The sequence below is a fragment of the Erigeron canadensis genome, chromosome 8, assembly GCF_010389155.1.
Source record: "Erigeron canadensis isolate Cc75 chromosome 8, C_canadensis_v1, whole genome shotgun sequence".
In the NCBI taxonomy this organism is placed as follows: domain Eukaryota; kingdom Viridiplantae; phylum Streptophyta; class Magnoliopsida; order Asterales; family Asteraceae; genus Erigeron; species Erigeron canadensis.
The window spans coordinates 42,644,363-42,669,258 of record NC_057768.1 but is presented as its reverse complement, the minus strand read 5'-3'; the positions used below and the strand labels follow the sequence as shown (position 1 = coordinate 42,669,258).

General features: G+C 33.7%; 4 protein-coding genes across 4 annotated transcripts; 3 read left to right on the top strand and 1 right to left on the bottom strand.

The window, feature by feature from the left end:
* Window positions 1–490: 490 nt before the first annotated feature.
* On the top strand, window positions 491–4,625 carry LOC122609789 (14-3-3 protein 9-like). The gene is made up of 7 exons (XM_043782733.1): window positions 491–737; window positions 1,359–1,668; window positions 1,989–2,076; window positions 2,484–2,593; window positions 2,676–2,824; window positions 3,085–3,140; window positions 4,405–4,625. Exons 1-7 carry the CDS (start codon window positions 662–664, stop codon window positions 4,405–4,407), a joined length of 792 nt encoding a protein of 263 aa, XP_043638668.1. The 5' UTR covers window positions 491–661; the 3' UTR covers window positions 4,408–4,625.
* Window positions 4,626–6,445: 1,820 nt separating this feature from the next.
* LOC122610916 (14-3-3 protein 9-like) lies at window positions 6,446–10,165 on the top strand. Its single transcript, XM_043783869.1, has 7 exons — window positions 6,446–6,557; window positions 8,318–8,627; window positions 8,955–9,042; window positions 9,454–9,563; window positions 9,649–9,794; window positions 9,914–10,003; window positions 10,086–10,165. Exons 1-7 carry the CDS (start codon window positions 6,482–6,484, stop codon window positions 10,163–10,165), a joined length of 900 nt encoding a protein of 299 aa, XP_043639804.1. The 5' UTR covers window positions 6,446–6,481.
* A 3,210-nt stretch (window positions 10,166–13,375) lies between these two features.
* LOC122578356 (ketol-acid reductoisomerase, chloroplastic-like) lies at window positions 13,376–16,775 on the bottom strand. The gene is made up of 10 exons (XM_043750305.1): window positions 16,423–16,775; window positions 15,895–15,987; window positions 15,575–15,640; window positions 15,338–15,478; window positions 15,010–15,237; window positions 14,810–14,927; window positions 14,591–14,730; window positions 14,341–14,508; window positions 13,997–14,152; window positions 13,376–13,903 (listed from the first exon to the last, which is right to left on the bottom strand). The coding sequence occupies exons 1-10, from the start codon at window positions 16,708–16,710 to the stop codon at window positions 13,535–13,537; spliced, it is 1,767 nt and encodes a 588-aa protein (XP_043606240.1). The 5' UTR covers window positions 16,711–16,775; the 3' UTR covers window positions 13,376–13,534.
* Window positions 16,776–20,742: 3,967 nt separating this feature from the next.
* Window positions 20,743–23,256, top strand: LOC122578359 (ras-related protein RABA1f). Its single transcript, XM_043750307.1, has 2 exons — window positions 20,743–21,073; window positions 22,478–23,256. Exons 1-2 carry the CDS (start codon window positions 20,853–20,855, stop codon window positions 22,908–22,910), a joined length of 654 nt encoding a protein of 217 aa, XP_043606242.1. The 5' UTR covers window positions 20,743–20,852; the 3' UTR covers window positions 22,911–23,256.
* The last annotated feature ends 1,640 nt before the right edge of the window (window positions 23,257–24,896 follow it).

The window sequence follows — 24,896 nt, the reverse complement described above, 5'->3', positions numbered from 1 at the left end:
GTCAAAATTATAATTTTTTCACTTAAGGGACGAAAAGTGAAAAACGTGCCAACTTCAGAGACGAAAAGTGTAATTTACTCTAAAAATTATATTCTCATGTTGAAAGTTAAAAAAATAAAACATGCGAATTGACCAAACTGCCTTGATGAATCAAATTTCCACCATCTCTTAATATTAAATTACACTATTAGTCTCTTATATTGTAAAATATCTATACTATTCTCTTTAACTTAAATACCTTCATATTAATTACCCACACTATTTGATGACTCTACCACCATCATTATCCGTCTCTGTCATCACAACTCCGTTATCGCCGTTATCTACTCATGTATATGGTATTTTTTGTTTCAAAATAAGAAGATATTTATTTTGCAATGACAAATTATTTAGTTTCTAATTTTAAACAATTTTGAAAGTGAAAAATTGAGCCCAAAACTTTTTAGATATGTGAAATTTGAAGCCGGATGGTTGATGATATAAAAACATAAGAAAGAAGCGGCCGTCATGACGTGTCTCTCTCTTTTTCTGTGTGTTTCCTCGGCGGACGAATTGTTGTCTTTGTTTTATACTTTCTCCACGTTTTTTTAATCGACCAACAACCAAACAAAGAGAGAAAAGCCGGCGGCCAGTCCTCTTCTTTGATCTGATATCTGATAACATGGCAGCGGCTACCAGTGAACGAGATGTTTTTGTTTACACTGCTAAGCTCGCCGAGCAAGCCGAACGTTATGACGGTAATCACTCCGTTCTTTTTCTTTTATTTTATTTTTACTTTTCAAAACTACAGATCCATCCATCCATCCAACTCCTTTTACTTTGATCATCCTTAGTCCATCCGTAACCATGCCGCCGGCGTATTCACCTCCAACACGCCGACGGTCTCTACTTATCATAATCAACGCTACAATTGGTAAAATACTAGTTGAAAATCCTAATTTTTTTATAATCGATTTATCTACTACATAAATAAGCTAATATAAAAAATTGAAAGCTACTAAAATTTTTTTAATCCAAATTCACATATGAGCACGGCAATTTTCACATAGGTGTTGACTTAACCATACCTTCTATCTAGTAAAAATTTGGATATTTTAGTTTTTGTGTTGCATTAATTGTTGTGTGTCGCCACCACAAACCTTCTCGCCCTTATGAGTTTAGATCAAACTTAACCTGGAAATAAGGGGGGGGAAATGGAAATAGAAAATAATAGGAAGGGCTAAAAGCGGATGATCAAAAATGAACAATCAGTCAATCACATGCGAAGAGATTGGTCATGTGATTACTAACCATCTGTTTTGCATTCTCATGGTGTTCATGTTTTGTTGGTTTAATTTCTTTGTTCTTGTGATTGACAGAAATGGTGGAAGCAATGAAGAAGGTTGCAAAGCTAGGCGAGGAACTGACTGTGGAAGAGAGGAATTTGCTCTCGGTTGGGTATAAAAATGTGATTGGGGCTAGGAGAGCTTCATGGAGGATCTTGTCATCAATAGAGCAAAAGGAGGAGTCGAGAGGGAATGATGAGAATGCAAAACGTATCAAGGAGTATCGAAAGAAGGTTGAATCAGAGCTCGATACTATATGCAATGATATCATGAATGTGATTGATGAGCATCTCATACCTTCCTGTGGTGGTTCTGGCGAATCAAATGTCTTCTACTACAAGATGTGAGTTCGGCAATTATATAACTTAGCGTGTCATATATAGGTCCCTTATCCAACTAACTGATGCATAAAATCCATGTTCTTGACTGGAATTGCAAATATTTGCGTCTACGAGAATTAATTAATATATCTTATATGAAGAAATGAAATATATGATGTTGTCCTTTTGGGATTTGTGAAGGCCAAAATGGGATTAAAAAGGCAAAAAAATATTTCATTAGTTTTAGAAAACTATAACTGCTGTGTATCTTTGACAATACTACTTCTGTACCTCTGGTTTAATGAGTTTGTAATTTAATTGTTTGGGTAATACTTTTATGCAGGAAAGGGGATTACTACAGATATTTGGCAGAGTTTAAGTCTGGTAATGACAAGAAAGATGTTGCCGATCTTTCAATGAAAGCATATGAGGTACACTAGACACACGTTGCTTTGTTTCTCACTTAAATTCTGAAATTTTATTACTTGTGCTAACTGAAAGATCGGGACATTATACTTGTACTCTTGGTCTGAATATAGCCTATTGATCGCTTATCACTTATGTGGTGTACTATGATGCACTTTGATTTAGATATCATTATGATTGTCTTTAGGTTGCATCCATTTTGGTACATGACTTACACCATTTGAAGTTTAGCTTGTTTCCTACCTTAGGTTACATCAATTATGTTGCTTCCTACACTAGTCATTGTGTATTGTTAGTTTTTACTTGTATAGGTCACTGCCTTTGAAAATTTCCAACAAACCAGATTTGGATGCTAAAATTCTCTCTGCCGTACTTTTCTCTGATTTCTGCATTATCTTGTTAACGCTTTCAGGCAGCTACAAAAACAGCAGACGCTGAATTACCTTCTACACATCCCATTCGGCTGGGACTTGCTTTGAATTTCTCTGTATTCTATTATGAAATCATGAATTCAGTTGAAAGGTTTGCTCTTAATGTTATATTATGCAGAATTTACACCAACATAAAATTTGAATATTAGTTAATAGGTTCTCTTCTTTTTTAGGGCCTGTCACTTGGCCAAACAAGCTTTTGATGATGCAATCTCAGAACTTGATACCTTGAACGAGGAGTCCTACAAAGACAGTACATTGATTATGCAACTTCTGAGGGACAATCTCACCTTGTGGACCTCCGACATTCCAGAAGAAGGAGGTATGTGTTCTTTTATATGACCTCGTTAAACATTAATGTTTAAAGTCATTTGAAGTTGCAGAAATTCCACATTATACTTTAATAGCTTCAACGATTAATCTATGTTTATGGCGTGTATAGATTTAGCAACTCCTGATTTTGGTATCTATGTATTCAGTTTTCATTCTTGGATGCTGGCATATTAAAGTTGTACTTGATCATGTTCTCAGGCACGCCAAATCTGTACCCTAATGCTACATTTGCTTAATTTTATTTTACAGAAGATTCACACAAGCCGGATGGAGGTAAAGCTGGTGGTGAGATTGAGAATGCAGAGGTAAGTGCCCTTCACTGTCTCTGTTATATTCATTTTCCCCTGTTGCTAAAAAGTCAAATGTCATTTGACTTTATGAAGTCCATATGGATACTTAAATCTCAAATTATATATGAGAAACCCTTGGATTGTGCTTATTTTGATGCAAGTGTTTTAACTATTCGTCAAAGATATATATAATGCATCTCAATAACCAGAAAACAGATAAAGCTGATTTGAAAAGTGAATCACTTATATCAGTAAATAATAGTGTTTTTTTTTACCAGTGTGTACATGTCCATCTGTAATTTTACATTCCTGTAATTTGTTATCGTAAAGTACATAATAAAACCAATAGATGATGACTCCCGTATTACAAAAACCGCATACTATTTTAGTTGTAAAACATATCAAATTGACAATATCGAATATTATTGTAAAGTATATTAAATAATTAATGAATGTTGAAAACTATAAATATAGTAGTATTAACAGTATAACTAAAATCAAATAGATATACTGATGACGTGCCACCCTATAAGCTCCGGACTCTCCGGCAATGGCAGTTCGGAGACTGAAACAAGACTAATAACAGGCTCCGAACCCTACGACAGCCTATCCGACAAACAGTACAATGAATCACGTGCATTGGTACGCACGACTCGTGCTCGTGTCTCCAAGCCAACGATTTCCATACAGCTGTCTAACGGTAACAATCTCCTGTCGGAGGCTGCCGTTAAGTTGACCGTTAGGCCCAACTTCTAGACATTTCGGCCCATCTCATGAAACCCTTCGTGGGAGGCTTATAAATACCCTCTCACAACAACTTTGAGAGGGCAATGCATTCATACTCACACTTAGCATATTTACTTCAACACTTGGTGGCGTGAGGCTAATCCTTCACACCATTAGGGAACCGCCAGCAAGTACAAAACCCTCTATTCTCACCCTCCAACCACTTATTATCATTCTCTCACACAAGATTAAACCCTTATTAATTTAAGAGTAACCTTACCCTTAAACATATACTAATATACTACTATCAAAAAGTTGGATTTGGTTAAATGTCATGTAATACCCCTTTACGTAGAAGTCAGGAAAGTAAGAAGTGACGTATGCATATTAAACTGCACCAGTGTTGAACCTTTGAAATATACACATGTCACGAAAACTAATGAGATGGAAAAATGATGAGCTGTATGTATGTATGTATGCATGTATGTATGATTACTTGGTATATGTTATATGATTGGTCTTGAATCTGATCCATGATTCTTAACAATTTCAGTGAAGGGGTTTGATGTAAAGATTAAAGAAGTTGATGTTGCTTCCGGAGAAGCCGTTGGTAATGGGCTTGTGAATGCATGCTTTTTTTTTTTTTATTATGGATGTTATGGTTTTCGTGTGTTATTAGACTTTTTAGAGGTTGGTTTAATCTTTTCAATGACTGTCCATTTCCAACTCAATCTCTTGTCAATTTTTATTTAGAGTTTTAATGCTTTTTGTTTCTTTTGATTCTCGATTTATTGGAATTGCTATGAAGAGTGATTGAAATGTTTGGATTGTAGTTTACTAGTTTACCAAGTTTGAATCTGATGGGAGTGTTTATAAAGGCATTGGCAAATCCCAAATTTATGAGTTTTTGTTTATTAATAACAATCCTAGGTATAATGAGGGATGGTAAGAATAGTTTTAGTTCTCCTCCATCCAGTGGGAAAGGTGTAAATCTATGACGTCGCAAGTTAAACCATCTGGTGTTGAATTTGAAGCTCAACACAACTTGTATTCGCGTGTTGAAAAATAAGAATTTAGCTGCCCACTGCAGTCGGCACACAACTTGTATTCGCGTGATAAATAGTGTTAACTCATTGTTACTGTTGCTGCATGGTGGGTCTGAAGTTTAATCAACAATTCTTAATTTCATTGATAGGAAGTGATGAATAGGGAAGTCGGTAGCTGTTAGCTAAAAACTTTGGTTTTAGTATATTAGTTGAAAAAGGAGAAAAATGTGAAAAAACCAAATTGCGATACATAATAGTACATGATATGGTCACATAAAAAGTCGCAATTGGTTAGAAACTGTAAAGAAAAAATTGGGTAAAAAGCTAATAATTAACCTTGCAATATATAAGTTAGAAACCTCAAAGGAAAAAAAAATTGCAAAAAATCAATAATTAACCTGTAATTGAAAATCCAAACAGAATTTGATATGACAAAATCCGAATAATAGATTAGGGTGTATCATGGACGAATAGTAACTCGCTGCGTAGGCGAGGTTTCATTTAATAGTATATATAATATCAAGGGAAATGAGATGATGAATAGTAATTCGCTGCATGGCGAGTTACTATTCATTAACCGTACATCCTGAACCACTATCTGTTCGGGTTTTCAAACACAAGTTAGTTGTTAGTTTTTTGTATATTTTTACCATTTTGGGCTTCCAACTAATATATTGTAATTTTATCGTTATCATATGTCGTACAATTATATACCACACATCATTATGTACCAGTACTATTTTGTTTTTAATCACATTTTTCTCCTTTTGTGGTTCAAAATATTTTCTTAATTTTTTACTTTTGGTTTATTGCACATATGAACTATATGTATTCGTTATTATAAACTTTTAAAAATGTTTGTAACATTGACTTTAAACAAACATGTATTTCATGTCAAAACTTTTAGCTAACATATATAGTGATATATCATCGATGACAAAACTTAATCACAATAGTTAAAATTCTACAAAACATAGACGTAACTTAGTATGGTTTAGCCATTAAATATACAAAACAAACTTATCAATATTCAAGAACAATTTCACCCCGCAACGTGGGGCAAATTTTACCAATTAATAACAAAGAGGTTAATATGACATTATATATTACATTATTATGGTGACTAATAAATCAAAAAGTTCGATAAATTTATCGTATTTTATTTTCAGAACCTAAAAATATGGATCAAATGTTGATTTCCCAATAATAATAATTTGAAATAACTTTACCAATCTTATAAAATATCTATACTATTTTTACACATAACTATTAATAATTAATTTATAGTTTATTTAAAGATTTATTAATTAATTTTACATAACATACATTATTAACTTGGAAAAATATATTGTTTATAAAATTAGATATAAGATGAAATAATAAAATATTTTAATATAAGGAATGTTATTAAGGTTAAAAGAGATATATAAACATTAGAATTAGAAAGGAAGAGCGGCCGTGACGACGTCTGTCTCTTTTCTGTCTGTCTCCGCTGACAAATTGTTGTCTTTGTTTCTTTTGGTCTCCAAGTTACCAACAACCAAACAACCATAAAAGAGAAGCCGGCCAGTCGGAAAATATCGAATGGCAGCTGCTACGAGTGAACGGGAGGCATTTTTTTACACTGCTAAGCTCGCCAAGCAAGCCGAACGTTGTGAAGGTAATCCCTCCCTCCATTCCTTTTTTCTATCCAACGTACTGTTGCTTTTACTTTGATGATCATCCTTAGAGTTATTAGTCCATCCGTACCATCACCTCAACATAATGCCAAGGCCTCCTTGGCTGGTTGGCCGGCGTGTTGGTTTAACTTGGTGGCACCCGCGGTGGAGCCAGGAATTAACGTTAAGGGGGCTCAACCGTATTTTTTCGCCGTTCGTTGTATACAATATAAGGTGAAAGACATAATCTTTTAATAATATGTTAGTAAAATAGAACTAATTTTATTACGAAGGTTTACTGTTATGGGCCCAATGTAAAATACTCATGACTAAAAATTAAACATTTATAGATTAGGGGTGACTCGGTTCAAAGAAAACCTTTGTATTATTTGGCTACGATGAACTATCATTATTTGGCTATAATGGAAAACATGGTCGGTTGACAGGGCCCAGTCCCCTCCGGCCCTGCCTGCGTTGGATGAGTAGGCTTAGCTTATATTTTATATAATTTTTTTTACTATTATTATTATTAATGTAGATGATGAACTACAAGGAAAGATACATCATATAAAAGCTTCATCTCTCCACCACAAAAAAAAAATTTCATTTATTCACACTTCCTTTAAAGAAGTGTGAAGAAATTTCTTAAATTATTCACGCTTAAAAATGTTTAAAATGTAAACACACATAAAAGTGTGAAAAATTTTGAAAAAATATAATTTTTTCACACTTATATATGTGGAAAGAAAAAATTAAAAGTATGAAAGTCAAATTGTAACACCTAATTTCTCCACACCTTCCTTGTGTGAAGAAATTTGGTGTTACAAATTATTCCTTACACTTCTAAATGTGAATAATTGAGATATTTTTACACACTTGGAAGTGTGAACTTTTTTTTCTCACATATATAAGTGTGAAAAATTTATGATTTTTCAAATTTCTTTACACTTTTAAATATGAATACTTTTTAAACATTTTTAAGTGTGAACAAATTAAGAAATTTCTTCATACTTCTTTAAAGTAAGTGTGAATAAATGACATTTTTATTGTCGAGATCTCTATTTATTTATGCAATAAATTAGTAGAATACTAGTTGAAAATCTTAACTATTAATTGATCTATATGCCACCTTATATATGTCTAGCTAAATTTGAAATAAAAATTTGGAAGCTACAAAAAATTTCTTTTAAATTCACATGTGAACATAAATACCTAGGGCAATGTTGTTCTTACCCTTTCTTACCCCCGAAATAGTAAAAATGCGGAAATTCATAAAAACGGGTATGAAGGATACTCCAACGATCCCACGTATGCTAAGTACAGGATTGGTTGGTGACTTAAGTCTAGGTGTTCTCTCCATCTTTCAGGTGGAGGGAGTTCTGTACCTAGCTTATGGCTTGATTCGGGCCTAGTATGAGATTCGTTCATATAACATTCTAGTGTTGACAGTGTTGTTTTTGTGAATTATAACAAAATGTGCTTCATAAAAGTTTTGTACATCATATGTTGACAAGTCATGATCATTCAAATATTTTACTTGTGTTGTTGCACTAATTGTTGTTGTGTGTTGGCACCACAAGCTTTCTCACCCTTATGAATTGGATGATCACATGTGAAAAAATGAACAATCAATTCCATGGGAAGAGAGGCATACACGTGGGATCTATTATCGTATGCGATTACTAACCATCAATTTTGCATTCTCATCATGTTCATGTTTTGTTGGTTTAACTTTTTTGTTTTTGTGATCTGATATTGACAGAAATGGTGGAAGCAATGAAGAAAGTTGCAAAGCTAGGTGAGGAGTTGACTGTGAAAGAGAGAAATTTGCTCTTGGATGGGTATCAAAAAGTGGTTGGGGCTAGGAGAGCTTCATGGAGAATGTTGTCATGGATAGAGCAGAAGGAGGAGTCGAGAGGGAATGATGAGAATGCAAAACGTATCAAGGAGTATCGAAAGAAGGTTGAATCAGAGATCGATACTATATGCAATGATATTTTGAATGTGATTGATGATCATCTCATTCCTTCCTCTGATGGTTCTGGTGAATCAAATGTTCTCTACTACAGGATGTGAGTTCGGAAATTACATAACTTAGCGTGTCATATATAAGTTTTTTATCCAACTAACTGATGCACGACAACTGAGCATAGACACCAAGTTCTTGACTGGAATTACAGTAATTGGCCTATACGAGAATTAATATGTTTTATATCACGAAATGAAATATGTGATGTTGTGCGTTTGGGATTCGTGAAGGCCAAAATCGATTAAATATGCAAAAAAGTATTTCATTGGTTTTAGATTACTATAACCACTGTGTATCTTTGACAATACTATTTCCGTACCTCCTGCTTAATGAGTTTGTAATATAACTGTGTGGGTATTAATTTCTGCAGGAAAGGGGATTACTACAGATATGTAGCAGAGTTTAAGTCTGGTAATGACAAGAAAGACGTTGCTGATCTTTCATTGAAAGCATACGAGGTACACTAGACAAATGTCGATTTTGTTTCTCACTTAAATTCTGAAATTTTGTTACTTGTGCTCACTGAATATCGGAGATTATACTTGTACACTTGGTCTAAAAATAGCGTATTGATAGCTTATCACTTATGTGTTATACTATGATGCACTTTGACTTAGATATCATTATGATTGTCTTTGGGTTGCACTCGTTTTGGCACATGTTTTATATTATTTGAGATTTAGCGTGTTTCCTACCTTAGGTTACATCAATTAGCTTGCTGTTGCTTCCTACACTAGTCATTGTGTATTGTTAGTTTTACTTGTATAAGTCACTGCCTCAGAAAATTTCTAACAAACCAGATTTGGATGCTAAAATTCTTTCTGCCATACTTTTCTCTGATTTCTGCATTATCTTATTAACGCTTTCAGGCAGCTACAAAAACAGCAAACGCTGAATTACCTTCCACACATCTCATTCGGCTGGGACTTGCTTTGAATTTCTCTGTATTCTATTATGAAATCATGAATTCAGTTGAAAGGTTTGCTCTTAATGTTAGTTTATGCAGAATTTGTACCAACATATAAATTTTGGATATTAGTTAATAGTCACTCTTCTTTTATTAGGGCCTGTCACTTGGCTAAACAAGCTTTTAATAATGCGATCTTAGAGGATAATACCTTAAATGAGAAGTCCTGCAAAGAAATTATAGGTCGTATGCAACTTCTGAGGGACAACCTTACCGCGTGGACCTCCGAGATTCCAAAAGGAGGTATGTGTTCTTTTATATGACCTCGGTAACCATTAACTTTAAAAATCATTTGAAGTTGCAGAAATCCCACATTATACTTTAAAAGTTTCAATGATTAATCTATGTGTATGTGTGTATAGATTTGTCTGCTTATATGCATTTAATACCTGAATGTCTTAGCAACTCCCGGTTTTGGTACCTTTGTAATCACTTGTCATTCTCTGATGTTGGCATGTTAAAATTGTACTTGGTCATGTTCGCAGGCAGGCCAAAACTGTATCCTAACTCCACATTTGTTTATTTTTTTAACAGAAGATTCACACAAGTTGGATGCAGGTACTAAAGCTGGTGGTGAGATTGAGAATGCAGAAGTAGGTGGGTTACTTTCATGACCTTTATTATCTCTGTTCTATTCATCTTCTCTTGTTGCTAAAAAGGCTATATTCATTTGACTTTATGAGGTCAATATGGATGCTTAAATCTAAAGTTATATATTAATCACCGCTATCCCACCGGGATCTCTGATACTCCTGACCGATATTTGATTTTGGACCGCTATAACTACATAATTGTAAAGTACTACAAAATCGCATACTATTTTAGTTATAATTTTATAAACATATCAAATTGACAATGTTGAATGTTATCGTAAAGTATATTAAAAAAACTAATGATATATTGGAAACTATAAATATAGTAGTATTAACATACCAGTATAACATAAAAGTATTTTATAAATCAAATAGATATACTACTATCAAAAGGTTGACTTTACATAAAAGTCAGGAAAGTAAGAACTGAAGTATATATAGTAAACTGCACCCAGTGTTGACCTTTGATATATACACATGTCAAGAAAACTAATGAGATGGAAAAATGATGAGTTGTATAGTCTAATTAAATGACATGTCAATCTCTCCTTCAATTTTGTCACTCCTTTATTAGTATGTATGTATGATTACTTGGTATATTTTTCGTGATTGGTCTTGAATCTGATCCATGATTCTTAATAATTTCAGTGAAGGGGTTTCTGATCAATGATTCTTACTAATTTTAGTGAAGGGGTTGATGTAATGATTAAAGAAGTTGATGTTGCTTCCGGAGAAGCCGTTGGTAATGGGCTTATGAATGCATGCTTTGTATTATGCGATGTTATGGTTTCGTTTGTGATTAGAGGTTCGTTTTATCTTTTTAATGTCTGCCCATTTCCAACTCAATCTCTCGTAAATTTAAAAAAAAATAAAATTTTAATGCTCTTTGTTTCTTTTGATTCTCGGTTCACTGGAAGTGCTATTAAGAGTGATTGAAATGTTTGGATTGTAGTTTACCAAGTTTGAATCTGATGGGAATGTTTAGAAAGGCATTGGGCAAATCCCAGATTTAGGAGTCTTTGTTTATTCAAAACAATCCTAGGTGTATTAAGGGATGGTAAAAGCAGTTTTGGTTCTCCTTCATGCACTGTGAAAGATATAAATCTATGACGTCGTAAGTTACACGGTCCGGTTTTGTGGGAGTGTTTAGAAAATTAAATAAGAATGTAGTCGCCGGCTGCACACAGCTTGTGCTTGCATGAATGCATGATAAATGTTGTATCAATTCATTGTTACTGTTGCTGCATACGGGTCTGAAATTTAATCAACGATTCTTAATCTCATTGAAGGGGAGTAATGAATAGAGAAGTCAGCGGATGTGCCTGATGAGGGATTGTGAATTCTTGTTTATGTGACGATATGGTTGTGTGTGATTAGAGTTTTAGATCATAGGTTTGGCCATTAGATAGTTTTACTTTTCAATGACTCCCCATTAGTAACTTTTTTTCAAAAAAAATATATAATAAATTTTGTCAATATTTATGTTTAAAGCCTTTGTTTTTCTCTGTTTATTGGATCCTTATAAGAGCCACTGAGTTGTTTGAATCAAGGTTTGATCAATTGTTTTTCTCTGTTAAGTTTGATAAATAACTAAGTGTCGGAAAACCCAACTCCCTTCACCGGTGACACCACTAATCCTCTTTGATGTGCTGGTCATCTAAACTTCCAGACCCCAAAACCAATAGTTGAAAAGAATAGTGGGTGATATAAGTAAGGATAAACGAGAGGGATGAAGAGTGCCAAAAGACTTGTAACTTGTAAGACAGATATCTACATATAAGTGCAAAATCGGCAAGCCAGGTAAGATTGCCTTCCACAAGAGACACACCAGCCATAAATGTTATAGCCATTGATGTAAGAGGAAGTCACAACAGCGGTAGTGCAAACCTATGGGGGTTGAGAACTGATGTTGGATGACTTGGATCACCTAGTTGTGCCCATATGAGAGTGACTGCACCCATGATGGCACTATACAAAGCTATAGTATCACATTATCACAAAAGTCTGCAACAAGGTTGCCTGGCCTTAGGTTCAGAATTGCTATACCCACCAGGCATGGTGAAGCCAGCAACAAATGTTACAGTTGCCACCAGCAACAAAGTATTCGCTCTCTCCTTGGGAGTATTCTATGTTTTATCGTTCATCTTTTCCAAAGAAATCATGGTTCTTGGATGATATTCTATACTTATTCCCAGATCTTGGAACACTGACAGAGATCAAAACAGACCATGTCAATGTCTGCAGTAAGAACAGCTCAAGTTGCTGAGGATTATACTTTTACGAAAGGACTAACGACTACCTATATATCTCTATCTCTATCTCTATCTCTACTGCATTATAAAAGATTTGTTCTCGTCAAATTTTTTCAACTTTTCAAATTAGAGAAAATCTCAATCACTCATTTTCATCACTCTCCTCAAATATCAACCACTTATTTTTTTTTCCCTTTCCTTCATAAATCAAAATCTTTTATCTTAAAAACCGTACATCGATAAATTATAAAAATTATATGGGTGTTCTTAAAATTTCATGTTCTTTATTAGAGAGGTCATTCGATATACTTTCGACGAATGTTTAAATCCGATGGCGGAACCCATACGGCTAAGACATTTGGCTATCACACTCTATGACCTTTCACCTCTTATGACCTATCACACTTGATGACCTTTCATCCCACCATCTCATCGCCGCAACGCGTGGGTACTTTCTATTGTATGTTATAAATTTGATCAAACCTGTTGGAAGTCACTGGTTTCATGTAGCACGCGGCAGCATCAAGGGCTGTTAACTCCTTTTATTTACCAAGGTTAGATGACCCATGGTTCTAAGTAAGACAACTCAATGTTCTGATGGCAGTTTACGGTTGCCAAATGCAGAGTATTGTCATCATTGTTTATCACTTGTCATCATTGTTTATCGCATGTATGAGAAACTATTTATTTTCCATACATGCGGCGACGTGAAAAATGTTCTGACATTTGCGAATTCTAGACCACCAGGAACAGTCTGCATCAACTTCTGAACGTTCTAGACCACCATAAAAGTACACCACGAAAAGTGGATGTACCACCCAAGGATGAACTCCACTAGTTATACTCGTATTTAGCACGGTTCAGCATTTGCTACAACCATTTTTTGGGGTTTAGACTTGGAACCTAGTACCAATGACATGGTTTCAACGAAAGCCATAACAAAACCAACCAATTATATGATGAGTGAATACCAACTACAAAACCACAAGGCCTGATAACTTTATTAATACAAAATACCAAATTCAACAGTCTATCACAAAATTTATAAGAAGCACATCCTAAATAAACATTCTGCAGAACACCATGGCAAAGTAGACTAAAAGCTTGTTTTGCCCCGAGATAGACGCAAGACTCATAATTAGTTACTAGCTTGACGCAACTCGGGTCTGACAAAATCAGCATCAGCCGGCACTGAGATGTCAACAGTAGGTCTCAACTCTGCACAAACTTTGACAGCTTCATGAACTGGATCTTCGAAGAAATTGCTAATGAGATCCTGGTTAAGTGGGGTACCGTTGTCCACAGCAACTAAAGCTTGTTGAGTAAGAATATAATCAAAACGTGGAGCCCATTTCCTTGATCCCAACCTTGCAGTTGTGGAGCAGTTGTCCACCATAAACGACACACCTCGAGCATGCATGAAGGGGTTCAATGAATCCACTGACTCGATCAAACTCTCATTGATAATCTCAGAGTAAGAATGTCCTTTCTTCCTCAACACCTCAATCTGTCATTTTTTAACAAACTTCCATTGTAAGATTCATGTGATTGCTATCCATTACTATTTGATCAGTTTACAATTTATAACTGCACAGCTCACCTGGGCCATCATCAGTGCAACATAGACACCAGCTGTGAAAGGATATAACGGACCTAAATCACCTGCTGGTCGGGTAGAACGTACCCGCTCACCTACTTTCCACATCCTAGTTTGATCAATCTTACCCATAGGGAAGGCTGGCAGACCCTCCTTTTCCTGGAAAAGGAAAATCAAGTTATAACTTTAACCATCATTTCTTTATTATAATGTACTGTATTACATACTATAAAAACTTGATAGAAGACGCCCCCCCACCCCCCTTTCCCAAAAAAAAGAAGAATTATAATATAACTTTCACCATCAATTCTTGCTTAACAATTTAACTTAATTGACCAAAAACTTACGTAAAATCGTCGACCAGCCAACACAACACTTCTTATCTCGCTGCCACTGGCGACATCCTCATAACACTCATACAAGATGTCCATACAAGGATAGAAGGAGGCACTATATGCTGTCAAAAACTCTTTCTTGCCTTCTTCTGTTAATGACTCGTATACAGCCTTCATGCCCTGTTTAGATAGAAGTACAAGGAAAGACACAATTAGCATACTGATCTGGGAATAGATAGCTACAAAAGAAACTGAATCAAACCTTTGCGGATATTGTCCTTGATATCGTCCCTGTAATACACTCGACAGTATTTTTGTAAGCCAACTCTTCGCTCATACCACCTTCAGTATACCTTCTAAACAGAGACTCGACAATACCATGCACCGCACCAAGTAGAATACCTAGTGATTGCCACAGAGAAAAAATTCAATAATACTGAAGAGGAAAAGCCTATGAAAGGCAATGAAGAGAAATGATTACCTCGCTCCCCAAATATATCACTCTTGTACTCTTGCTCGAGTGTAGTGGCAAATGTAAAGGGTGAACCAAGAGCAACTGACCATCCAAGTGCAACATCAGTGGCTCTTCCATCAACATCCTGCAAATATATTTGACGATGTAATAGATACTAAAGAAAAACCATATGCAGGACATCTAATAAATACACCAAGGCAACAAACCTGATGGACAGCAAAACTTGCATTGATTCCAGCTCCATTGACCTCCTTTCCTTGCACATACAGCCTTCTCACTGATGGACCCATTCCTTTGGGGCATACAGCAACCACGCTAATGTTTTTGGGGAAGTCAAGGCCAACTGATTGCAGATGACCAAGAAGGAACCCATGAGAAAGTCCAAGGATGCTGTTTGGCTTCATGTGTGAGAAGATCTTCTCATAATTATCAGCCTGAAACAAAAACAAATTAACTTAGTCATTGCATATTCAAAACCTATAAGTACCAAGATAATTAAGGAATCAACGGTCGAATCCAGCCCAATCGACTAACCTGAGCTGAATCAGAAATTAAGAGCAAGACCAAGTCACTGCCAGATATAGTCTCATAAATATCTCCAAGAGTCCCGGTTTCTTCAGAGAAGCCAGCAGCACGAGCCTCATTGAACGAACTTGAACCCTTCCGTAGCCCAATCTATTTCACAACAATAAATAAAAAAATATCAGCAAGATTACAATCTTAGTCCACAACTACCAGTCATAAAAAAAAATCATAATACGAGCTATTCACCTTCACAACAATATCAGATTTTGCTTCAGCAAGAGAATCCCTGAAATTCTGTGCTTGAGCAGGACCCTGCATAACACCCCAAACATTAAATTTATCAACTTTATCTAAAAATAACATCCAACAACTTGTAGCTTATTTTACTCTGTGGAAACTTAACTTACTTTATATAACTTAATAATACTCCGTAATAATTAAAGATTCAATTTTAAATCTATTATATCAACAGATTCGCTTCAAATTAATCATCCATCCATGATACCCATATCACAAAAATTAAATTAAAAAGATATAAAAAGAAATAATATTTATAAATAACAAACCTGAGAGCCCCAACCAATAACACCAATCTGCTTGATACCTTTAAAAGCATCAGGTAACAAAGGAAACAAGTCTCTTCCTCCTCTCACAATGTACTACACACATAAACAAATCATTAGATACAGATATATATATATATAAATATATAGGATTATTAAGTTCATTCAAGCTTGTGACAGCACCTAAACCACGTATTATACCACGTGAAAAGTTACCGGCATTCAATCGATATAATCATCATAATATAGAAAATTGAAAGATAGAAAGATTGAAACTTTATTCGCATCTGAATATTCCGGGTCATTAATTGACTTACCAACATATCAAATATAATGTTATTCTATTTGTTTTCAGCTACATTTTGTATTAATTTATTTTCATTTGAGCATTTTTTTTTTCAGCTTTTACATGTAAATGGACTTTACCTGACTTATAACTCTTGGCAAATACATACACACACATATACATATATAGACATATATATATATATATAGGGAATATATACACACAAAAGAATAGTAGAAATAAACCTCTTCATAACCAGCAAGATTAATCTTTTCTTTATTAAAAACCGAAGTTTCAAAATCAAGAAAAGTTGGCGGTCTAGTAATCGCCGGCGTCGACACCATACGAGCACCAAGGGCCGATCCAGAACCACTTCCATGACGCTGAGCTTTCAATGATTTCGATAAGCTTTTTGAAGAAACAAACCCCAAATTAAACCCTAGGGTTTTCGGGGAAGCTTTCAGAGATGGCGCCGCCGCTGTCGACGATGAGGTCGTCGGTGCTAAGAAGGAGGTTGGTGTGGCAGCCGCCATTTTTGACTGGAAATATGAAAAGATACGGCGGTTGGAGAATTAAGTGGTAGTAGTGTGTGTGTGGCAATGTATTTGTAACCCTAAATTTATATATATTTGAATTTGGGGGTTATTAGTGGAATGATGACCGTTCGATTGGATATGGTTTGATATCGTGGTCCATAATTCGTGTTTTTTTAATGTTATTATTATTTGGTGTTACCTACTAACTTATACTAATTTTTTTTATTAATGAATTGGTAATGGTGAAACTTTTGATTTATTCTACTACTTTCATACAGTATTTTTTATAACATTTATTACTTATATATTATGGAAAATATAAGAAAACAGGGGTGAACGGAATATATAATAATGGCTTGAAAGCTCTATCAAAAGACAATTGTAAATGGGAAAATGCCAAATACGTTTACAATGAAAGGTCGTGTGAATGTATGGTGAAGACCATCTCTACTAATTTAATATTAAAATTATTTTTCATATTTCAAATGGTTGCATGGTATTGGTAGGTGGGTTATCTATATATAATTTGAAGATTATTTAGTAAGGGATTAGAAAAGAATATTAATTTTTAGTTGGTCTTAGAGAAATCTTTATCTTTATATATAATAAAAAAGAATTATTTTTTAAAAGTATTTTTAGAAAGATTATGATGTGTCATTATCACACATTTTTTAAAAGGTTTTTTCTTTCATTTATGATGTCATATTTGACAAAAAAAAAACAACCTCACTTAATGCTTATTTAAAATTCTTAATCTTTTATTTGAAACAAATAAATCTTAATTTTTTCTATAAAATATTATGAAATGTCTTTTTATATTTTGTTAACGCAACATGTACTCTTATTTTACGTATCATTGTGTTAGTCGATTCACTATCTTCATATCAAGTTATGATATATTGATAAGAAAAATTACATACATTCTTTTACATTTTTTTGGTTTTAAAATTTTGATTACAATGTCCGGGTTGAACCCGGGTTGCTTAGCTAGTTGTAAGAGTAATAACAAAATACTATGGGAAAAATGTCCGTACTGCAGACTTTACCTAAGCTTAGGTACTGTCACTTTAAAAAAAGTTACAAATTAAACCTTTGAATATGATAATTATACATAGCCCCCCTGAATTTTACATAACATCCCCTGAATTTTACATAATCTCCCTCTGTTTTACCTAAAATAGGTACTGTATGTTTTATCTAATCTTGTGGTTATGGTTTTAATCTATGGTAAACCTTGTATCATGTTCAAAACATTATAGTTAATTTAAAAGAACAACATAAGGATGTTTAAAACATTATAGTTAGTTTAAAAGAATAACATGAGGATTTTCAAATTATAGAAATTCGTATAAATGGTGGAGGAATCACTTGACATGTGGTAGTATGTGTGATCAAAGATGAAGCTATGATTTCAAGTTAACAGGTATCGCTTGAAAAATATAACTCGAATAATATAAGAAAGTATTATGAACTATAAAGACAAAATAGTCAAACTTATGGTAAAGCAAGATAACATGGAGGTAATGAAGGTTGAAGATTTAATGTTACTCAGTGAAACATGTAGGTGAAGCGGTGAAGGTGGAGTCGGTAAATCCTTTCACGAGTGAAATGGATTCAAATGATAGTATCATGTTTTTGTCTTTTTTTTTTTTCCAAATATGGCAAAAAGTAGTCTGGTGATACTCAAATATGTATTATCCTTTTGTTTTTCAAAAGATTTCACTAGTGTTTTTCAAATATGATTTATATTATTTTTAATATAAATAAATATATTATGTTTTAATTAAATAAATGTAAGTCTGAATGGTATGTGAATGGTTAAAGAGAAAAGAGAAGATGAAAGATGTGAGCAATTGAAACTGATGTAACATAAAAAAGTGTGTATAAAGAAAATAAATGGTCAAGAATGATCTAAGTAGTCAAAACTTACCAGCTAAAACAGATAATAATTGTGCATTTTTTATATAATGCAAGTATGCTTTTGTTTGGGCTATTCCACATTTCGATGGATGGTGGGTCATCCGAATATATAAGTTAACTTTCAAAATAGTTGTGCAATGTTAGATGTTAAAAAGTATGCCAATGCGATAGCCCAAATGTAACAAGCAAAGGTGACGTCCAAAATACCAAGTTCTTTTTTTGTTTTTGTTTCTTTTACATTACCATTTCTTTTTAATTTGATTTATAAATTTATAATGATATTAAAGCTTTGTTTTAATTATTCTTATTTCTTTTGACGCTAAGAAATAGTTTTATTTGTTTCTCGTTAAAATATAACTTTTATTTTGTTTTAAATAATTAATATTATATTAAATTTAGATACATTATTCACATAAAAGTTAATTAAAATGTGTTTAAAATTTAAATCTCGTTCACTCGGTATTTTTGGTTCACAAAATGTTTTTAGAATGAATGAATTTTGTCAAATGAATTTTTTTAATATATATTTGAAGATTGAGTAACATAAATAATAAAAATCTTTCTCATATAGTAAATGTTTACATCGAACGTTTTCAAAAAACAAACACAAACACAAACATTAAAATTCAATTTTAATTTTCATCTAACTCTGGCAAAATCTATAAACCAAACATGATTTAAAAGTATAAAGTTCAATTTCAATTTTCTCACATTATATTAAATTTTATGGACCAAACATGAATCTATAGATTTGATTCAAGAAAATAATGTAATAATTTTACATTGTCACATAAATAAAAGTGTTAATTACTGAAATGGTATCTCACGTTTGCGCCATATTACTGGTTTCATACCTTTCCTTTCAAAATTACGCTGATCATACCCAACGTATGCAAATCTCCACTCGGACCATACTGGAGTCTAACGCCGTCAGCTGGCCGTTAAAACCTCTCCCACGTGACTTGCACGTGAGGGGTAAATATGTAATATCGCGTTTCCTAATTACTAAAATGGTACCTAACGTTTGCACGATATTGTTGGTTTCATACCTATATGTTTCTTAATTACTTAAATGGTACCTAATGTTTAGTTATTATTTTATTTATTTTTTTAATTTGTTTTATTTTTCTTTTATAAAAATTCTCCAAAACTTGTTACAATTTAATGAAAATAGTCAGAATACACTTATAATTCACTCAAAAATAATACCAAATAGCTATTTCATTACAAAATATAAGTTTTAAAGTTCAAGAATAACCAAAAATAGCAATAAAGTATCATAAAACAATTTTTTAAAAATTTGCGAGGAAATTTTTTTTTTTTTGAAAAAATTTCGGAAATACCGCAATGGTAATATTAGAAATACAAGTCAGTATTTACTGCGACACGAAGCTTAAATCAATTTTTTAAATACCCGTAAATACCGGTTGATATTTCTGGTATTCCTGGATATTTTTGGTATTACCGTTGCGGTATTTCCGAAATTTTTAAAAAAGAAAAATTTATTTAAAAAAAATAATATATTTTTATGATACTTTATTACTATTTTTGGTTATTCGTGAACTTTAAAACTTATATTTTGTTATGAAATAACTATTTGGTATTATTTTTTAGTGGATTATAGGTGCATTTTGACTATTTTCATTAAATTATAACAAGTTTTGGAGAATTTTTATAAAAGAAAAATAAAACAAATTAAAAAAAATATAAAAAAATTAATAACTAAACATTATGTACCATTTAAGTAATTAAGAAACATATAGGTATGAAACCAACAATATCATGCAAATATTAGGTACCATTTCAGTAATTAGGAAACGCGATATTACATATTTACCCCTCACGTGCAAGTCATGTGGGGGAGGTTCTAACGGTCAACTGACGGCGTTAGCCTCCAGTATGGTCCGAGTGGAGATTTGCATACATTAGGTATGATCAGCGTAATTTCGAAAGAAAAAATATAAAACCAATAATATGACGCAAACGTGAGGTACCATTTCAGTATTTAACTAAAAATAAACCCTAAAATAAACCAGAACAAAAAAGCAAAATAGTCTACAAAAATACTTTCCCTCATTTACATATTCCATTTGTTCGGACTGACTGCCACCCCACTCCCCACATATATAAATTTCGTCCTCAACAAAATCAATAAATCCAGATCTCCAAAACCACCCGTTTTCTCCAAAAACTTAAAAAAAAAAATAAAAAAAATAAAAATGGGTGCATACAGAGCAGACGATGATTACGATTACTTGTTTAAAGTAGTTCTAATAGGGGATTCTGGTGTTGGCAAATCAAATCTGTTGTCTCGATTCACTAGAAACGAGTTCAGCCTTGAGTCAAAGTCAACTATCGGCGTTGAATTCGCTACTCGTAGTATTAAAGTCGATGATAAAGTTGTCAAAGCTCAGATTTGGGATACTGCTGGTCAAGAACGGTATATTTATATTTTTACTTTTCATATACTTACAGATCTTTGTGTGTGTGTGTATATATATATTGCTTAATGTATGTTTAGCAATGCATCACTTTGAAGATATATTTTAGGGTTTATGTGTGAATATATATATGTGATATGGGTTTCTGATTTGTTAGGGTTTTAGATCTAGGGTCTTATGGTTGTGGAATTGTTTAGATCTGGGGTTTTGTAATGTTGCATTGTAGTGTAGATTAGTTGGTTTGGGAGATGGGGGTGTTTTCGATTCTCTGCCGGGTTTGATCCACGGAGCCTGATTTGTTAGGGTTTATTTAATTTAATTTTTTCAAATAATTTTGTAGTGAAGATGTTTTAGTAATTGGATCTGGGCCGGCGGTTAGGTGATCTTGATTTAGCTGGCATTTGATGGAATGGGAGTGAGAATGTCTGTTGTGGGCCGGTTGGGTGGCGTTGAAATTTACTAACCTGCCTAATTAAAAACCAGTTTAGGTAATAATAATGGCACTTAGGTTTAAGATTGCATAATCTTTAAACTGCTTATATCTAGAGTTTGCAATGTTGCATCGTAGTATATCCTGGTTTCGGAGGTGTGGGCATTCTTGAAAGCGTCGTTGGTTTAATCATCCTGCAGATTTAATGAGGAATCTGATTTATTAGCAATTTCTCAATTTTTCTTGGATGGATCAGTTGGTTGAGTCATGAGTGGGCCACTAGGTGATCTTGATTTACGTATAATGTGGTGGAACTGGGGAGATTTCCTGTGCGGTCTCAAAATAAATGCCTGCAGTGATTCAGACACACTGATAATAAGAATGTATAATCGTTGAATTAGATAACCGTGTTGTCCTTTTGTGCAAACATGTAGTAATCAAGTTTTGTGAAAATAAGTTTAAAGAGCAGAATATTAAAAACATTTTAGATGTGGATACTTATTTTTGGACAAACTAAACTAGAAGTGTGAACATTTTGTATTAATTTTGGGCAAAAGAAGTATTGTTCCTGTGTAAGTGACGTGGGGCTGGTACTTGTACTATATATGGAAATTTGAGTTTGAGATGTGTGGCGAGGTTGCTGTTTGGTAACTAGATATTTAAGTTTTTTACTTCATAGCCTGAAAGTTCTTTGATGTTCAAATTGCTGTAAATGGTTAACCTTTTTATATACAAGATAGGTTATGTGTGAGAAAAAAAAAATTGGAAAGTGGCTGTTTTTGCAAAACTTTCCCGTATTATTTTCTAGTTTGTTAGTTAGTATTTGTTTATTGAAAGCAATGTATGATTCACATAATTTATAACATGTTGAACTTCTATTTGCCTTTTTGCCATAATCTCTCTTTTTATTTTTGAATAAATTTGCTTAAAATACCACCTCTTCTCATTTTATCTAATTTTTTCATTGTAAAAGATACCGTGCCATTACAAGTGCATACTACCGAGGCGCAGTTGGTGCATTGCTTGTCTATGATGTAACACGACATGTCACCTTTGAGAACGTAGAGAGGTGGTTAAAGGAGCTTCGTGATCATACCGATTCCAACATTGTCATCATGCTTGTGGGAAACAAATCTGATCTGCGCCATTTAAGGGCTGTGACAACCGAGGATGCCAAAACATTTGCCGAAAAAGAAAACACTTACTTTATGGAAACATCTGCACTTGAATCACTCAATGTTGAAAATGCCTTCACAGAAGTTCTAACTCAAATCCATCAAGTGGTCAGCAGAAAAGCTCTTGACATCGGTGATGATTCAGCCGCTTTGCCCAAAGGAGAGACAATTAATGTTGGCAACAAGGATGATGTGTCGGCCCTGAAAAAAGCTGGCTGCTGTTCTACTTAGATGGAGAAACAGCTGCATTCTTTGTAAGTTTAATTTACTATGTGAAATACTGAATATTTCAGTTCATCATATTTAAGCCCGTTTGATTAATACTAAGTACGGGGTTTTATGAGATTATCGGGAACTACATCATTAAGCTTGAGCCAAAACTGCGACTGAAGAACTGTTTTTATGCTTTGATTTTAATGTTATAGTTGTGAGTAACTTCATAGTGTAGGTGAATATTTGACTATCTAAGTGGTGAATGTGGTTTTTGGCATTCGAAATGTATCAAATATTTAATTTCGATTCAAGTACTTTTGTTTGTTAGACTTGACATCTGTGAACAAAGTGAAGCTTTACCAAATTCTGAAAAGTGTTATGCTTTGTCTTATGAGTAGGTATATCGTGGAATGAACGTTTGAACTTATTGCATAAAAGGAGTAATGCCAAAAAAGTTATTTGTGTATGATACTTTCAGTTATCATTATTGAAAAATGACCGGTTAGGGTAATGAATTAATTTGACTTTTGTCTTACGGGCTGATTGGTCAAAGACTCAAAGATGTGAAACTTGAGAGAACAGATCAGAATATGTATCCTTTTCAATCTAATTATGACATCATTACTGTAGCAAATAACAGTTATTTGGAAATAAGAAATAAAGATGAGTTTATACAAGTATGCCTAGACGCGTGCATCTTTCGGGTTCAACCCAATTCGGTTTTTGGTCAAAGATTTAAAACCAGGTTTGAGGTTAACTTGGGTTGGGTTCAACCCAAATTGAAGGGCGTAAAAACCCAACCCACCAAATCGAAGATACACCACACCTTCAGGTTTCGATTTGTAGTTAATACTCAAATGACCGTTTTACTTTGTTCATTCGAAGAAGAACCAACCGGTGGAAGCTTGAGAACGTTGTGTTGTTATGTTTTGAGACTTTGAGTGAATGATTTGAGGGTTTTTGCTTGTTTTTATACTGCCTGAAACATTTTATATTTTTATAACTAAACCAAGCTGAGTTTATATCAAATTTAGGATGGCAAAATAAAAAAGGTGAAAAAAGGACTAGAAAAACCATTCTAACGTTCTGATCTTTCAGATCTTTTTCTACACAAAAACGGGTTCAAATCCGGGTTCTCAAACAAGGTTAGGAGAATCTGGGTCCAACCCAAAGTTAACGGCTATATATCTAAACCAGGAACTACCTGTTGGTTTTCAAGAACCTCGAATCGGGTTGGGTCAAACCCGAGTGTTGACTAGTTTCGGTTTCAGGTTATCTTTCAGGTTCAAGTTTGAGTTCGGGGTTTTTTGTACACGACTACTTATATACCTACTATAAGGGTCAATAGCGTCTCTTTACACAAAGAAAGTACAAGTTTATGGAAGTGTGTGAAACTCTTCTCGGTTGTCAAAGAATCAGTATGTTTGGTCTGGTGCCCGGTTTTAGCTTTGGCCAAGAATACTTAATGGTTTCAAGTTGCATCCATATTAATGTTGATTGGTATCTTGTTTCATATATTTTTTTAGTGGTTTGAATTTAACAATTTATGATTAAACCACATACTCCAATTGAAGTCCGTTTGAAGTTATAGTTTTAAACTACCACATTTTTTTTAACATTCAAAAAACTTTTATTAATCAAAAGAGCGAGTTGCTAGGGGAACAAGTCCAGATACAAAAATAGATACAAAAACAGAGAAAAGTATAAGAGACATTTGTCCAGAGGTGCTAAACATTAAAACTACTCCAATTTTTCCACTCTACGTGGTACTTTTCGGATCTATTCACTAAGAAGCTTATGTTTTTAATTTCCTTTGTTGCGGAGAGAGTCGAGGGATGCTTGTCTGAGAACATACAATCGTTTCGGTATTTCCATTTAACCCAACAATAAGCAAGGGTTACAAGGTTAAGGAGCTTTCATTTTGATGGAGAGATCCATGTTTGTTTGTGTATCCCAAAGAGCTCTCTGAGATCAGCTGGGGTGTAAGATGGGAGCTAATACCAA

Bases quoted from the DNA above. Each gene is read 5' to 3' on its own strand.
- LOC122609789 (XM_043782733.1), top strand. From the start codon at position 662: ATGGCAGCGGCTACCAGTGAACGAGATGTTTTTGTTTACACTGCTAAG. The intron at 1,669-1,988 runs GTGAGTTCGGCA...ACTTTTATGCAG, and splicing joins AATGTCTTCTACTACAAGAT to GAAAGGGGATTACTACAGAT. The intron at 2,594-2,675 runs GTTTGCTCTTAA...CTTCTTTTTTAG, and splicing joins ATCATGAATTCAGTTGAAAG to GGCCTGTCACTTGGCCAAAC.
- LOC122578356 (XM_043750305.1), bottom strand. From the start codon at position 16,710: ATGGCGGCTGCCACACCAACCTCCTTCTTAGCACCGACGACCTCATCG. The intron at 15,988-16,422 runs GTTTATTTCTAC...TTATGTGTGTAG, and splicing joins ATCTTGCTGGTTATGAAGAG to TACATTGTGAGAGGAGGAAG. The intron at 14,153-14,340 runs GTAAGTTTTTGG...TTCCTTTTCCAG, and splicing joins TGGCTGGTCGACGATTTTAC to GAAAAGGAGGGTCTGCCAGC.
- LOC122610916 (XM_043783869.1), top strand. From the start codon at position 6,482: ATGGCAGCTGCTACGAGTGAACGGGAGGCATTTTTTTACACTGCTAAG. The intron at 8,628-8,954 runs GTGAGTTCGGAA...TAATTTCTGCAG, and splicing joins AATGTTCTCTACTACAGGAT to GAAAGGGGATTACTACAGAT. The intron at 9,795-9,913 runs GTATGTGTTCTT...ATGTGTGTATAG, and splicing joins CTCCGAGATTCCAAAAGGAG to ATTTGTCTGCTTATATGCAT.
- LOC122578359 (XM_043750307.1), top strand. From the start codon at position 20,853: ATGGGTGCATACAGAGCAGACGATGATTACGATTACTTGTTTAAAGTA. The intron at 21,074-22,477 runs GTATATTTATAT...TCATTGTAAAAG, and splicing joins GATACTGCTGGTCAAGAACG to ATACCGTGCCATTACAAGTG.